At 34.0% G+C, this 14,504-nt stretch overlaps 1 protein-coding gene across 1 annotated transcript in view; it reads left to right on the top strand.

Annotated features, from left to right (window-relative positions):
• Positions 1-258: 258 nt before the first annotated feature.
• LOC150038475 (uncharacterized) overlaps positions 259-14,504 on the top strand; it is a 41,064-nt gene continuing 26,818 nt past the window's right edge. Inside the window, exons 1-2 of the mRNA XM_090313342.1 lie at positions 259-624; positions 721-969. Of these exons, the coding sequence (XP_090169468.1) occupies positions 259-624; positions 721-969 (615 nt within the window). The remainder of the gene's footprint in view (positions 625-720; positions 970-14,504) is intronic.

Below are 14,504 nucleotides of genomic sequence, written 5' to 3'. Positions count from 1 at the left end.
AGGATATGATGGAATCTGTGTAATAGTTGACAGGCTAACCAAGATGGCTAAGTTTATACCAGTAAAAGTTACCTTTACCTTAGATCGGTTAGTTAAGATGTTCGTGGACGATAGTCAGCCAGTTCAGAGCTCTAGTGTCGATAGTATCAGATCGGGATCCAGGTTTACTTCAAAGTTTTGGGCTAGTTTGCAGAAGTCTTTGGGTACCGAGCTACATTTTAGTACGGCTTTTCATCCACAAATGGATGGTTAGTCAGAATGGACAATACAGACACTGGAAGACATTATGAGAACATGTGTTCTCAGTTTAAAGGAAGTTGGGATGCACAACTACCATTGGTTGAGTTTGTGTATAACAATAGTTATCACGTGAGCATAGGCATGGCTTCGTACGAAGCATTATGTGGCAGACCCTACAGGACCCCAGTATGTTGGAATGAAGTTGGAGTACGAAAACTGTTGGGTCCAGGATTGGTGCAGCAAATGTCAAATACCATGAAACTTATTAGGGAAAACTTGAAGACAGCTCGAGACAGGAAGAAAAATTATGCTGATAGGCAAATGAGAGATTTAGAGTTTGAGGTTGAAGACCAAGTATTCCTTCGGTTATCTCCATGGAAAGAAGTAATCAAGTTTGAAAGAAAAGGAAAACTGAGTCCCCAATACATCGGACCTTATGAGATTATAGAACGAATTGGCCCCGCAGCGTATAAATTATAGTTACCTTCGAAGCTAACACGCATTCACAATGTGTTCCATGTATTGATGCCGAAGAAGTATATACCTGATCCTACACACGTGCTAGTGGAACAACCGATTCAACTCAAGGAAAATTTGTCGTATGAAGAAGAGCCGGTTCAGATTTTAGACAGGAAGGACAAGGTACTCAAGAAAAAAACCATACCATTGGGGAAGGTATTCTGGAACAACCATGGAGTTGAAGAAGCAACGTGGGAATTCGAGGAGAAAGTAAAAAAGAAGTATCCTCAACTTTTTATCTAATTTCTATAGGTAAATTTTGAGGACGAAATTTCTTTTAAGGGGTGGTAGGTTGTAAAGCCCACACCTTACTTTCCTTTTTTTTTTTTTCCCTCTTTTAATTATGTTTATTGATTGAGTTTAGCAAAGTAATGGGGTTAAATATTCAAATTAGATTGGAATTGTGGGTTTGGGTTAAAGGATAAGTTTTGAAGAAGGAAAATGTCTAAGTATGGGAAACTTAGCTCTCGGATACTTATTAAACTAGCCTTGCAAAAAGAAATTATGGCTAAGTGTTAGTCGTAATGAGTGATGGCTGAGCATCGAGTAAGCATAAGGCAGACATCAAGTAAATGCCGTCGAGCATCGAGTATAAGCGATCGAGGAAGGGTTGAGCTTCGAGTCTAAAAGATCGAGGAATGGTCGAGCATTGAGTATCCCATCGAGCATCGAGTTCTTTCCATCGAGTATTTAGTAGAGAACCATCGAAATTTCCATTGATTAATGACCCTTTTCCATCGAGTTTTTCCATCGAGGATTGAGTTTTCTCAAAACATTCAGCTTTAAACTTTTCTTTTAATTATCCGGACAAATGGCTTAATCTGGGCCCTTAATCTCCATTAGTGGGTGAGGTGGCTTAAGGATATTTCATGCAAAAGGGCTAGACAGTAGTATAAAAGGGAAGAGAACTTCAAGAGCTTTTTTGGACGATTCCTTCGAGAAAATTAAACGAACTTCGTACCATTGGAAAGCTCTATGACTTCTCGTTGGAAAGAGGGTTGGAGAAGGAAGGAAGAGACGAAGGGTCGTTTTTGGGCATTTCCAGGCACTCGACAAAGAATCGTAGATCAAGATCAAACCACTTGGAATTCAAAGCTGAAAGTTTAAGGTAATATTGTTGTCACCATTTCAAGTAAGTTTGTGGAAGGAATTTTTGCAAGATAAGATAAGATCTTGGGGTTGAGTTACATATTTCGAAAGTTAAACCTAGAATCTTTGATCAAGCAGGGAGTTGCGGTTTAGGGCCATCAAGAAAGATTTAAAGGCACAGGTCAAACCACAAGGAGTTTTATGCTGCAATTTTGAGATAACATTGTTAACAAAATTCTTAGAATGTTTGAAAAAGGAACTTTCTTAAAATGAGTTCTAGTTTTCGAATTATCGACGTTAGAAGCTGAATCTGGAATTTGTGGACAAACAGGCAATTTCTTACTAAGTGTGAGCTTGGTTTTAAAAGAGTAGTCTCGAAAGGGAGACCAAAGTAGTAACTAAAATTCTTATTCTTATGTGTAGGAGCAATGCCCAAGCCTACAAAGCCTAGGAAAAACAAGCCTAAAGACCCCTAAGTGACTAAATGTCTTTTTAAATTGATATATAAAAGGGACATGCATTCCAATTGAATTTCATGCTAAGGTTTATGGGTTTTTCAAACAACTAAAATCTATACTGATGATTTTTAAAGATTTCATAGTATTTCTTAAGCGTTATGTTTTAAGCTATTTAAATAAACTTTACTAATTCTAGCGCATGTCAAGGTTGAATGCTAAAGTATCTTAAAACTAAATGCTTATAATTCGTGAAGTATGCGTGTTGAATTGTGATAATGCCCCTATGGTGAAAGCTAGGTAAATGCTATGCCTAAAGCTTATTGTACTCATATCTTCTATGAATGTTACGATTCTAGTAAACTGGATGCCGAAGGTATAGAAGATATCCGAGGAAGTACCTAAGGCATTGAGGGTACTTAGTATACTCCACGTGCTCATAGGTAGTTCTGAATGAGAGGCCAAAGTATGGGTCTCCTAGCCACAGTCATTATAGTGGGACCAAAGTATGGGTCTCATGACCATGAATGGATGTTGGGAGCTCAAGCTACGAATGCTCGTTCTCAACTAAGGTTTGATAGTATGTTTGATTATGATTATATGTTTAATATAATATGTGTATGAAAGGCTTGAGACAAACTATTTTTCTATGAGTCAGTCACTGGGTAACCAGCTCACCGTTTCAAATGTTTTCCTTTTTTCGGTAGCGGTCAGATTCCCCCTGGTTGAACCCACTGCTACTTTCCACTCAAAAACTCGGCTAGGAAGGAGGAAGCTTAGGTTAAACTTATTTTGATGTACACATGTTTTGAGAGAAGTTTGGGACTTGTGGATTTTATTTTAGGACACATGTTTTCGTTCTTACGTTGTTTTGTTGGACATATGTTTGTCGCCATTTCTGAATTGTAATTAAGTTGCTTTGCTAGTTAAAGTCATAGTTCTTTTACCGCTAAGTCGTATTTGCATATCAAGGTTTTAAGTAGGTTTTACTTAAGTTAGGCAATAAATGCTGGCATGTAGGTCGGTAACTACTGCCGTTATATTCCCTTTCAGTTTTAAAGGGTAAACTGGGTGGGGGTGTGACAGTTTACATCCTCAACTATGTCTTTTTCATTTTAAAGGATTTTTGTCTTAGGAACCCACTGGTCTACCATGCTTCTAGCGTGTTCTAGACTCATTAGTGACAGCTTGTTGTGTTTGGATATCAATTTTTGATGGAACATTTGTAGCTTGTATATGTGACTTAGTTACTTTCTTTACATCTATAAATGCATCTGGTAATTGATTTGCTATATTTTGCAAATGAATTATTTTCTGAACTTCAATTTCACATTGGTCTTTTCGGGGATCTAAATAGGACAATAAAAAGGCATTCCATGTAACGTCCTTTTCTAATTTCTTAATTCCCCCCCTAGTATTGGAAATTTTGTCTCATTAAAATGACAATCAACAAATCGTGCAACAAATACATCATCCATCTGGGGTTCATGATATTCAATAATTGATGGGGAATCATATTCAACATATATTCGTCTTTGAGGACCCATCTTATTGCGTTATTGTGGAGCAATTGGAACAGATACTACACACCCAAATATTCTCAGATGGGAAATATTTGGCTCATGACCATAAGCTAACTGCAATGGCGAGTACTTATGATAAGCTATTGGCCAAATGCGTACAAGTGACGCTGCATGCAAAATAGCATGTCTTCATACAAAGGAAGAAAGCTTAGCTCTCATAAGTAATGGTCTTGCAATTAATTCCAAGCATTTTATAAATGATTATATTAAATCATTTTGTGTATTAACATGAGGTACAGGATGTTCAACACTTATCCTTATTGACATACAATAAATATCAAAATCTTGGGATGTAAATTCACAAACATTATCAAGACGAGTGGTCTTAATTGTATAATCGGGAAATTGTGCTCTTAACTTATTTATTTGAGCAAGTAATCTTGCAAATATAAGATTTCGACTTGATAAAAAACACACGTGTGACCATCTACTGGATGCATATATTAATACCATAAAATATCTAAATGGTCCACTTGGTAGGTTAATAGGTCCACATATATTACCATGAATTCGTTCTAAAAAGGCAGGTGATTCAGTCCCCACTTTAGCTGGTGATTGTCTAATTATTAATTTGCCTTGACAAGAAGCATCACATGATAATTCATTAGATTGAAGAATCTTCTGGTTCTTCAATGGGTGTCCATTTGAATTCTCAATAATTCTCCTCATCATTATAGATCTGGATGATCCAATCGGTCATGCCAAATTGTAAATATATCTGGATTCATGAACTTCAGGTTCATTATTGCATATGTTTCAATTACTCATATATAAGTATAATACAATCCAGAAGATAAAGTAGACAATTTTTTCAATATACGTTTTTCATTTGAAACAGTAGAGATAATATATAAATATTTCACATTATTCTTACTACCAGTCTCAATATGATAATCATCCCAACGTATATCTTTATAACTTAAAAGATTTCTCTTTAATTGACTAGAGAACAATGCATTGTCAATTGTAAATTTTGTTCCTCTAGGCAAAATAATATTTACTTTTCCAAAACTTTCGATCAAATTTGCAGAACCTGATATTGTATTTACTTTTGCTTTCAACATCGTCAATTTAGAAAAATATTTTTTATTTGTAAGTATTGTGTGTGTAGTTGCACTGTTTGCTAGACATAAATCTTCTTTGCTCATTTTTTAAACATCCAACTTATGAAAATGATCCATGTTTCTTCATTAAGAAAATAATTATAATAAGAAAAATAACAATTAAAATATAAAAAAGTTACTAAAAAAAATGAAGATAGATAAAAGAAAACAACAACATTAAGTCTAGATATTCCATCAATTGCACCTATCCTTCAGGAGATTCAAAGAAGTCCGCCACATCAAAATTTGTCATATGAGATGGGTTAAATATATCATTACCCTGGTATGTAAAATCTGCTTTTACATTTTTCCCTTTTTTCTTCAAGGAAGCTTGATAGAGGCCAACTAAGCTTTTTTGACGTATGACAGGTACGTGACCAATGCCTAGTCATTCCACATCGGAAGCTTTTATTTTCAACAGTTTTTGAACTCTTATCTCGTGGAGATTTTCCTTTGTGATCATCATTTTGTGTAGTTCGTTCGAAATTTGAATAATTAAAATGACCACCACGAAAAAAATAATTATTTCTCCTTCTACCAGGATCATGACCTTGACCGCAACCACGTCCTCGAACAGGATTATTATTAAAATTCACAGCATTCACTTCAGGGAGTGGTGTCATTTTGGTTGGTCGAGATTCATGATTTTTCATCAATAAATCGTTATTTTGTTCAACCACGATAAGATATGAAATTAATTCAGAGTACTATTTAAAATCTTTCTCTCGATATTACTACTGCAAGAGCATATTCAAGACATGAAATGTAGAAAATGTCTTTTTTAACATATCAGCATCAGTAATTTTTTCTCTGCATAACAACAATTTTGAATTGATTTTAAATAATGCAGAACTGTAATCACTTACTAATTTAAAATCTTATAACCTTAAATGCATCTACTCATAACGGACTTTAGGAAAAATAACTCTTTTTTTATGATCATACTTTTCTTTCAAATTTTTCCAAGAGATACAGAGATATTTTATTGTAAGATACTCAATTTTTAATCCTTCATGGAGATAATGAAGAAGGAAAATAATAGTTTTTGTATTGTCCTGGCTGGATGTCGTATTTACTTCTTTAATTGTTTCTCCCAAGTTCATAGCATCTAGTTGAATTTTAGCATCGAACAACCATGACAAATAATTATTGTCATTAATGTCAAGAGTTGCGAATTCTAATTTTGTAAGGTTTATCATGGGAACATTATCACAAAATATTGTATTTATATTAGAAATTTAATATGTACTAAATATGCAAAATAACATTTAATTTATTAATTATAATAAAGAGGAAAAAAATCGGCCTATCTTTCGGACCTACTGTCAGCGATGGAAGCAATAGAAGCTCATGCTGATAATGTGTTGTGAAATTGAGGAGCATAATGGAGCACAACGAATATTGAGAAAATATAATATATATAATAATAATAAATATAATAATAATAAAACAATAAAATATAACTAAACTTATAAATAACTAAATTAAAAATAATTAAAATTATAATTTTATGAAAATATGAATAATACAAATAGAAAATATGATTTTATGAAAATAGGTAATATATGAAAAACTTTTTTTATTCTCACCAATGTGCATAATTTTAAGATTTAGCAAATGCCACTATTTAGAGACAAAGTGGCAAGTAGAATGTGGACTTACATGGACACCAAACATGAATTATTACAAGCGACATGAACAACATGAAAAATGACATATGACTTTTAAGACACTAAATATTAGACATCTATTTTTATGATTTTTATAATAAAGGATGATTTAAACCATTTTAGGCTATTGGATTTTATTAGATTGAAAGTGGGATCAACAAGAAAAATAGCTAAAGTTAAATAGTTCAACTTTAAAAATAGCTAATTATATTAGATTTTGCAAATATGGATAAACACAATTTTTATGAAATCTACAAATTATATTAGGAGAAAAATACCCCTAGTAGATATTCTACACAATTATTCAGCCTAAAAGTTAACTAAAAATCCCTTAGTTAAGGAAGATACGTTAAATTAATTCATATAACTAATTTTGTTAAATTATTTAAAACACGTAATTGAGACAAATTCAAATTTGGTATTGATGGTTGCCCTATTTTGATTGAAGATAAAGGGCTATTTTTGAAGGTAGAAAAATAAACTAAAATATTTATAAATATAGCAAAATTTCATTATCTATCTACGATAAATCGCGATAGATTTTGATAGACTACTATCCGTTCATGACAGAGACTTCACTTCACTAGAATGACCATAGGTAACATGACCTTAATCCTTAGTGAGTTGGGAACTCATGCCATTGAGGGTGGTCCTTTGATTTGCATGGGTGCGAGTGGCCAGGCCGCCGACCCAAACCTACCACTTTGGGAATTTGTCTGATTTGGGAGCTGAGAACTCAGCTACACAAGATGGAATTCACTCCTTCTCCGAAGTAGGTGTAAGTAGATAGATAGCTCCCTTAAGGGCTAATTCAAAGGCTTGAACGATGTGGCGCCACACACTTTCTCATGGCCTGAGAGGTGTTCACATATACTAGGACTATGTTGTATTGTTCATTAGAGGGATCAGTGGTACTTAAAGAGTTAGATGTAACTACAGGGGCAAAACGGTAAATTGGCCCAGCTGTACTTACGGGCATCTGTGAAAGATTATCGTACTCATGATTGGTTATATCCAATGGACACAGAAATATATCTGTGGTAAGAAGAGTTCAGCTGCCGGTCTTTAGTGGAATGTCTGGCAGTTAACGGATGGTGGATCTCATGGCTAAAGAGTTTAGTCAGCTATTCACGTACCGTTGGAGCTTTGAGCCATAGGTCCATAAGGTCCCCTTGGTAGCTTGGATACAAGTTGAGAATCAGTTTTTGGGTTAGTTTGAGATGTTAAAATCGAAAAGAGGGAGTTCGACTATATATGATATAATTGAACTGATCAATTATATATAATATGATTGACTAAATGTATGAGATACATTAATTTGGAGGAAATTGGATATAAATATGATTTATATCAAGTAGAGGAGAAAACACTATGGTTGATATATGATATCAAACTAAAGATTATGAATATAATATGATTATATTTATTAATTTATTAATTGGATGGTTATGAGTAATTGACCACCATTTTCTCCGAATTCATGCGTTAGTAGGAAGTTCAATTCAATTTTAGTAACTGAAGAATAAAATGAAAATGATTTTCATTTTGCAAGACACACGCATAATTGCTCACGGTATGATAAGTATTCTATCGCTTAGTGTTTGCGGTGTCTATACGATAGCGCTAGCTTACTAAACGATTGCACACTCGAGCCCGCATTTTCCTAAACGACCGCGTACCATTTCATAGACGATCGCTTAGTGCCTGAGCGTACTAAATGATCGTATAGACGATCACTTAGCTTTTACTACACGATCATGTACCACCCACTAAACGATCAAGCACCCGACTATACGATAGTCTTTCCATTCACCCATTTGCTTGATCTTAGTACACGATAGTCTTTCCTCCTTACCTCTACCAATTCCATCAAAGGCCACCCCTTGGATTCTCGCTCCAAGAATACTGAGGGTTCAGAGTGGTGGTGTCGTCTCCATTTCCTGTTGTTCGAGTGAAGCTATTTGTGTAGACGACCGGGGTGTGCTGGACGATTACTTGCTTGTTTAGCGAGAGAGAGAGGAAGTTCGTGGAGAGAGCGAGATTTCAAGTGAAGAAAGTCTTCAACTAGTATGTTCTCTCGATCTCTTGTTTATTTATCCTTTATGCATGCCAATAATTTAGCGTTATCAATGCATATCTGTATGTGTGAATGTATATGTGGAAATTCTGTCACAATGAGTTGGAAAGATCCGCTTCTGCTCATAGGTACTCATGTATAAGAGTTCCTTCAGTGTATGCCTTAGTTTATTGTATTAATGTACATTATTGATTGTAATTGTTATTTTTATTGTTTTGTACACCGCACTAGCTTTAGGACAAGTGAGAGATTTTTGGGGATTGTGCCATAAGTCCCATGGTTTGTAATGTATAAAAAATATCAATTTATTTAATTAAATGAGAAGTTATTTTCTTTGACATTTAGATTTATATAACAATAAATAAGATCCGAGTTTATTTAATGTAACTTAAACATGTATGTGGTTGGCAAACAAGTGGATTATAGTAATAACCTAAATGATCTGTATGAAGGGATCAAATCCCAAGTGGAAGTGTATGATCGACTTGAATTTTGTTTTTGATTTTACATAAACAAAATACGTACTAAAATAATAACATGATAGATAAACAATCAAGATTAACATGCATTTAAGAGAAGAAAAGAGGGAAGAGCTAAAACATACCTTTGTAGATTTCCAATCTTCACGATTCCCTCCGTGTTTTCTCCAGAACGTCCCTTCAATGATCAAGGGACACCATCGTAAGTAAAACCTTGTTATTCTCTAGGATCCCAAGAAATGGATGTGTAGTCTCCAAGACTTGGAAGTGGATGACCCCCTTCTCCTAGTCTTTCCTATTCATTTTCTACTTCTAATTTAATTAAATAACTTTTATTTAATTAATTAGTCTAATAATTAAATAACCATATATCTTAAATTCAAATTATATATATATATATATATAATAACTATCACATGTTTATTTATCTCTTTTTCTAAAAAATTAATTAATTAATTAATTAATCAATTAAACGACTATATTAAATCATATTTAATATATAATTAATCAACATAATTATCATATATTTATATGTATACATCTTTTTAATATTTGAATCTTATCCAAATATTTTTCTCTCTAAATTATAGATCACATCTATAATTAATCATATTATATTAATCTCATTAATATGAAAAATAATTCAAACCATTCCTCTTATATATCGTGTAGTGAGCTAACAAATGGACCTATAAATTAGAAGCTTCAATGATATAGGATTAATTAATTTAACACCTTAATTAAATTAATTGATGTTCATTAACTATCGATCACTCCACTATAGACCGATAACTACACTCTTCACATTGTAGATTTATTTATGTGTCCACGGATAAAACTAATTAACAGTGAGTCGACCTTGCACAAATTGCTTAGAACTATAGCTAGGTCAAAATATCGTTTTACCTCTGTAGTTACATCTAACTCCTTAAATACCACTGATCCCTCTAAGGAATAAATAATTTATAGTTCAACTATAAACTAACACCTCTCGAGCAAGTTAAAGGTTGAGGCCTCAATGTTCAAGAACCGAAATCAGCTATTAAGGGCAAAATTTATCTACTTTTCTTAAGGTCGGGAAATGAGTGAATTCCATCTTGTGTAGTTGTGTTCCTAGCTCTCTATTCGGCTAACAAGGCCACTCTCATATAAATCAAAGAAATGCCCTCATAGATAGGAGTTCACAACTCATTCAGGATTAAGGTCAAGTCACCTATGGTCATCCTAGTGAAGTGTAAGTCTCTTTTAGCAATGGTGTTATATAGAGAGACTATTTATTTCACGGTCCGGTCTTATACAAACTCTTTGTACAGAATACCCCTACTCGCATGTCTCCACATGAACGATCAGGATCAGATCATTTGTAGAACTTTACAATTGTAATATCTATAAAGTAGGTCATATTCATAATGTCATCAGGATAAGGTACCCAGCCTTATCCATCTACTACAGACCGTTTAGGTTACCACTTAAACGTGATCCACCTATATGTCTCCACATACATGTTTAAGTTTCATAAGATAACGTTGGATCTTAGTTTATTGGGTTGATATAATGCAGTCTAAACATTAATAAAATACCTCTTATTTTATTAGATATATAATTTGTCTTTACAAACTACAAGATACGCTCGATTTAGGACATTAACTCCAACAATCTTCCACTTGTCCTAAAACGAGTGGGATGTCCCTCATCAAATACAATACAATGAATAAGTTGAGTATAAAGTATTAAATATAAAAAAAGTGATGTAAAGTATCAAATAGAATACAATAAACTAGGGCATACAATATACCCAACAAAATCTCTTACTTGCCCTAGATTAAGTGACTCATATCTTGTAGACACATGCTTTCTAGGTGACCCTAAAAAACTTTTGTCGTGAGAGCCTTTGTAAATAGATCAATAACGTTGTGCTCTGAATGTGATAATCCCATCTTCTCATTGCACAATCTCCCTAATAAGATGATACTTGCACTCTATATGCTTTCCACGTTTGTGGTTATGAGGCTCATTAGAGTTTGCCACTGTACCACTGTTCTCACAATAAAGGGTGATAAGCAAAGTCATGTTTGGAACAACTTCCAAATCTACTAGAAAATTTTTGAGCCACACAACATCCTTAGCAGCTACATATTCTGCCTCCATGTGGAATCTGCAATGCATCCTTGCTTGATGCTTCGCCATACTATAGCTCCTCCATTCAGAGTGAACACTGGTCCTAATGTGGATTTCTTGGAATCCTTATCAGTCTGAAAACCAGAATCGGTATATCTTGTAAGGATTCAATCCTTAACACCGTGCACAATTATATAGTTTCTCATTCTGCTACGATACTTGAGAATGACTTTAACTGATGTTCAGTGATCAAATCTAGATTGGACTGATATCTACTAACTACTCCCACTGCATGGACAATATCAGGCCTAGTACACAACATGACATATATAAGGCTATCTACTGTAGATGTATAAGGAATCCGTCTCATCTTCTCAATCTCTTGAGGTATCTTAGCATATTGTTGCTTAGAAAGAAAAATTCCATTCTTAAAAGGTAGTAAACCTTTTTTGGAATTATGCATCAAATACTCGGCAAGAATTTTGTTAATATACGATGCCTGAGGCAAGGATAGCGTTTTGTTCTTACGATCTCTTATAATTTTGATCCCTAGAACATACTGAGCTTCACCCAAACCTTTCATTTGGAATTGAACAACTAACCATTCCTTAATTTTGGTTAAAAAACCTACACCATTCCCAATGAGTAGGATATCATCCACATACACCACCAAGAAAGCTATTAAATTGTTAATGATTTTCTTGTAACACAAGATTCATCAACATTTTGATTAAAGCCATAGGTTATGGTCGCAACATCAAATCTCATGTTCCAAGATCTAGATGTCTATTTCAATCCATAGATGGACCAATTGAGCTTGCAAACTCTTTACTCTTGACCTTGTATGAATTTTTCTGGTTGAATCATTAGATTATCTCTTCAAGATTATCATAAAAAAGGCAGTCTTGACGTCCATTTGTCATATTTCATATTCATAATATATGGCAATAGAAAAAAGAATCCAATATATTTTATAATAGCAACAGAAGAGAAGGTTTCTTCATAGTCCACCCCCTCACCCTGGGTATAACCCTTTGCTACTATTCTAGCCTTGAAGGTTTGCATCTTTCCATCTACACCTTTTTTCCTCTTCTAGATCCACTTGCAAACTATAGGTTTTACCCTATTAGGTTGGTCTACAAGTTTTTAGATAGAATTGGTGGAGTACATAGACTCCATTTCTAGATTCATGGCCTTAATCCATTCATCTTTATCAACATTTTCCATTGTCTTCTTGTAAGACAAGATCCTCAACATCATCGTTAATGATGTTTTAGGCTTTTGTTAAACCCACATAGTGAATAGGTAGTTCACAACCCTCCCACTACTCGAGGAAATCTCAATTCTTGAGATGGATTAGTTTGACTAGACGAACCGACATCAACAACTCTTGTTGATGTACTAGCCTCTTCAACAACTCTTGTTGAAGTGTCAGTGGTATTTTCAGAATATTTTCTTAAAAATTTTTTTGCTTCGTGGTTTCTGGTCCCTCACGTGGTCTTTTTAAAAAATATAGCATTTCTCGATACAAACACTTTATTTTCACTTGGATCAAAGAAAGTACCCACCTCTCATTTCTTTGGGATAGCCTACAAATAGGCATACTTTTGAACGAGGTTCCAACTTTTTGGGATTTGTCATAAGCACATGGGCTAGATATCCCCAAATTCTGAAGTGGTATAAACTACCTTTATGACCCCTTCACAACTCTAAAGGTATTTTGAAAACACTCTTTGATTGAACATTGTTCAAAATGTAAACGGTAGTCTCCATTACAAATCCTCAAAACGAGTCAGGAAGTTGAGTATAACTCATCATAGACTGAACCATGTCCAACAAAGTTCTATTTCTCCTTTTTTATACACCATGCTGCTGAGGTGTACCAGGGGCTGAGAGTTGGGACATTATTTTATATTCTATCACATAGTTATGGAATCTTAAGTCCATATACTCTCCACCAGAATCTTATATTCGTTAAGCTTTTCAAGTTCTTCAGACTTATGTTGTATTAGGTATAGATCCCGTATCTTGAATAATCAACTATAAAAGAAATGAAATATTCATACCCTTCTCTTGCTTCTACATTCATCAGACTACAGAGGTCTAAATATATAAGTTCCAAGGCTTCTTTTCCAGTAAAGGTCGTTTTGTCATCTTGCCTTTAGGGCATGATTCACATATAGGTAAAAAAATTTCTTCTAGACTATTTAGAAGTCCATTTTTCACCAATCTCTTAATCCTATTGAGATTAGTCTGACATAATCTTAGATGCCAAAGGTGGATATTTTCTTTAGGACAAATCCTTAGTCTCTTAGCAGTTGTTGCCGTTATGAACATTTCAGTATTTAGAAAAACCTTTGTAACCGACGACCTTAGTACATATAAGTTATTTTATTTTTAAGCAAATTCTATCTCCATTCCGTTTTTTAAAATAAACACTTTACTTTAAGAGAAGGAGAGAGAATAATTTTTTTTAATCAAACAAGAAACAAAGATTAAATTCCTCTTTATATTAAGAACTACATATACGTCATCTAATAATATATTTCGTTTATTGTCCAAAAGTAACTTAAGCCTGCCTATGACAACAGCTGAAACGATCTCACTAGTACCAATGTGAAGAGTCATATCCCCAACTTCTAATTGTCTCCAGGAATTAAACCCCTAGTAGGAAGAACATACGTATTTAGTAGTTCCTACATAAATTATCTAGTTAGAATAATTATTCTCTACTAAGCACGACTCTAGGACAAATAAATCATATTTATTGTCATTGGATCTTTTCCTATTCTTGAGAGCAGTGGGATCAACTTGAACACCCTTATTATGAATTCCATGTTTTTCCTTTGAGGTCAAACCTCTTTGATAAATTTCGCTGGAGTTAGCAACTTTTGCCTTCTCTATTTGTCCCTTGACATTCAATACGGACTAGAGTTCAAATAAGGAGCTGACATTACTGTTTCGTCTATATCAACCTTATCCTGCTTAAATTATGAGGACACTCGCTCAAACAACTCTTGCATTGATTGCATGATCTAAAGTGAGTGACCATGCTCTCAAGCAGAAGCGTGTGATCGCCTTGCAATTTTTTTTTCACTTTTACATTAAAAAAAATACGTTATAAAAGCAATAATATAATGGATAAACAATCAAGATTAGCATGTATTTAAG

This window comes from Benincasa hispida, chromosome 1 (genome assembly GCF_027475165.1).
Source record: "Benincasa hispida cultivar pf3 chromosome 1, pf3_genome.v1.1, whole genome shotgun sequence".
NCBI lineage: Eukaryota > Viridiplantae > Streptophyta > Magnoliopsida > Cucurbitales > Cucurbitaceae > Benincasa > Benincasa hispida.
The sequence above is the reverse complement of the archived record's forward strand: the minus strand, read 5'-3'. Positions and strand labels throughout refer to the sequence as shown.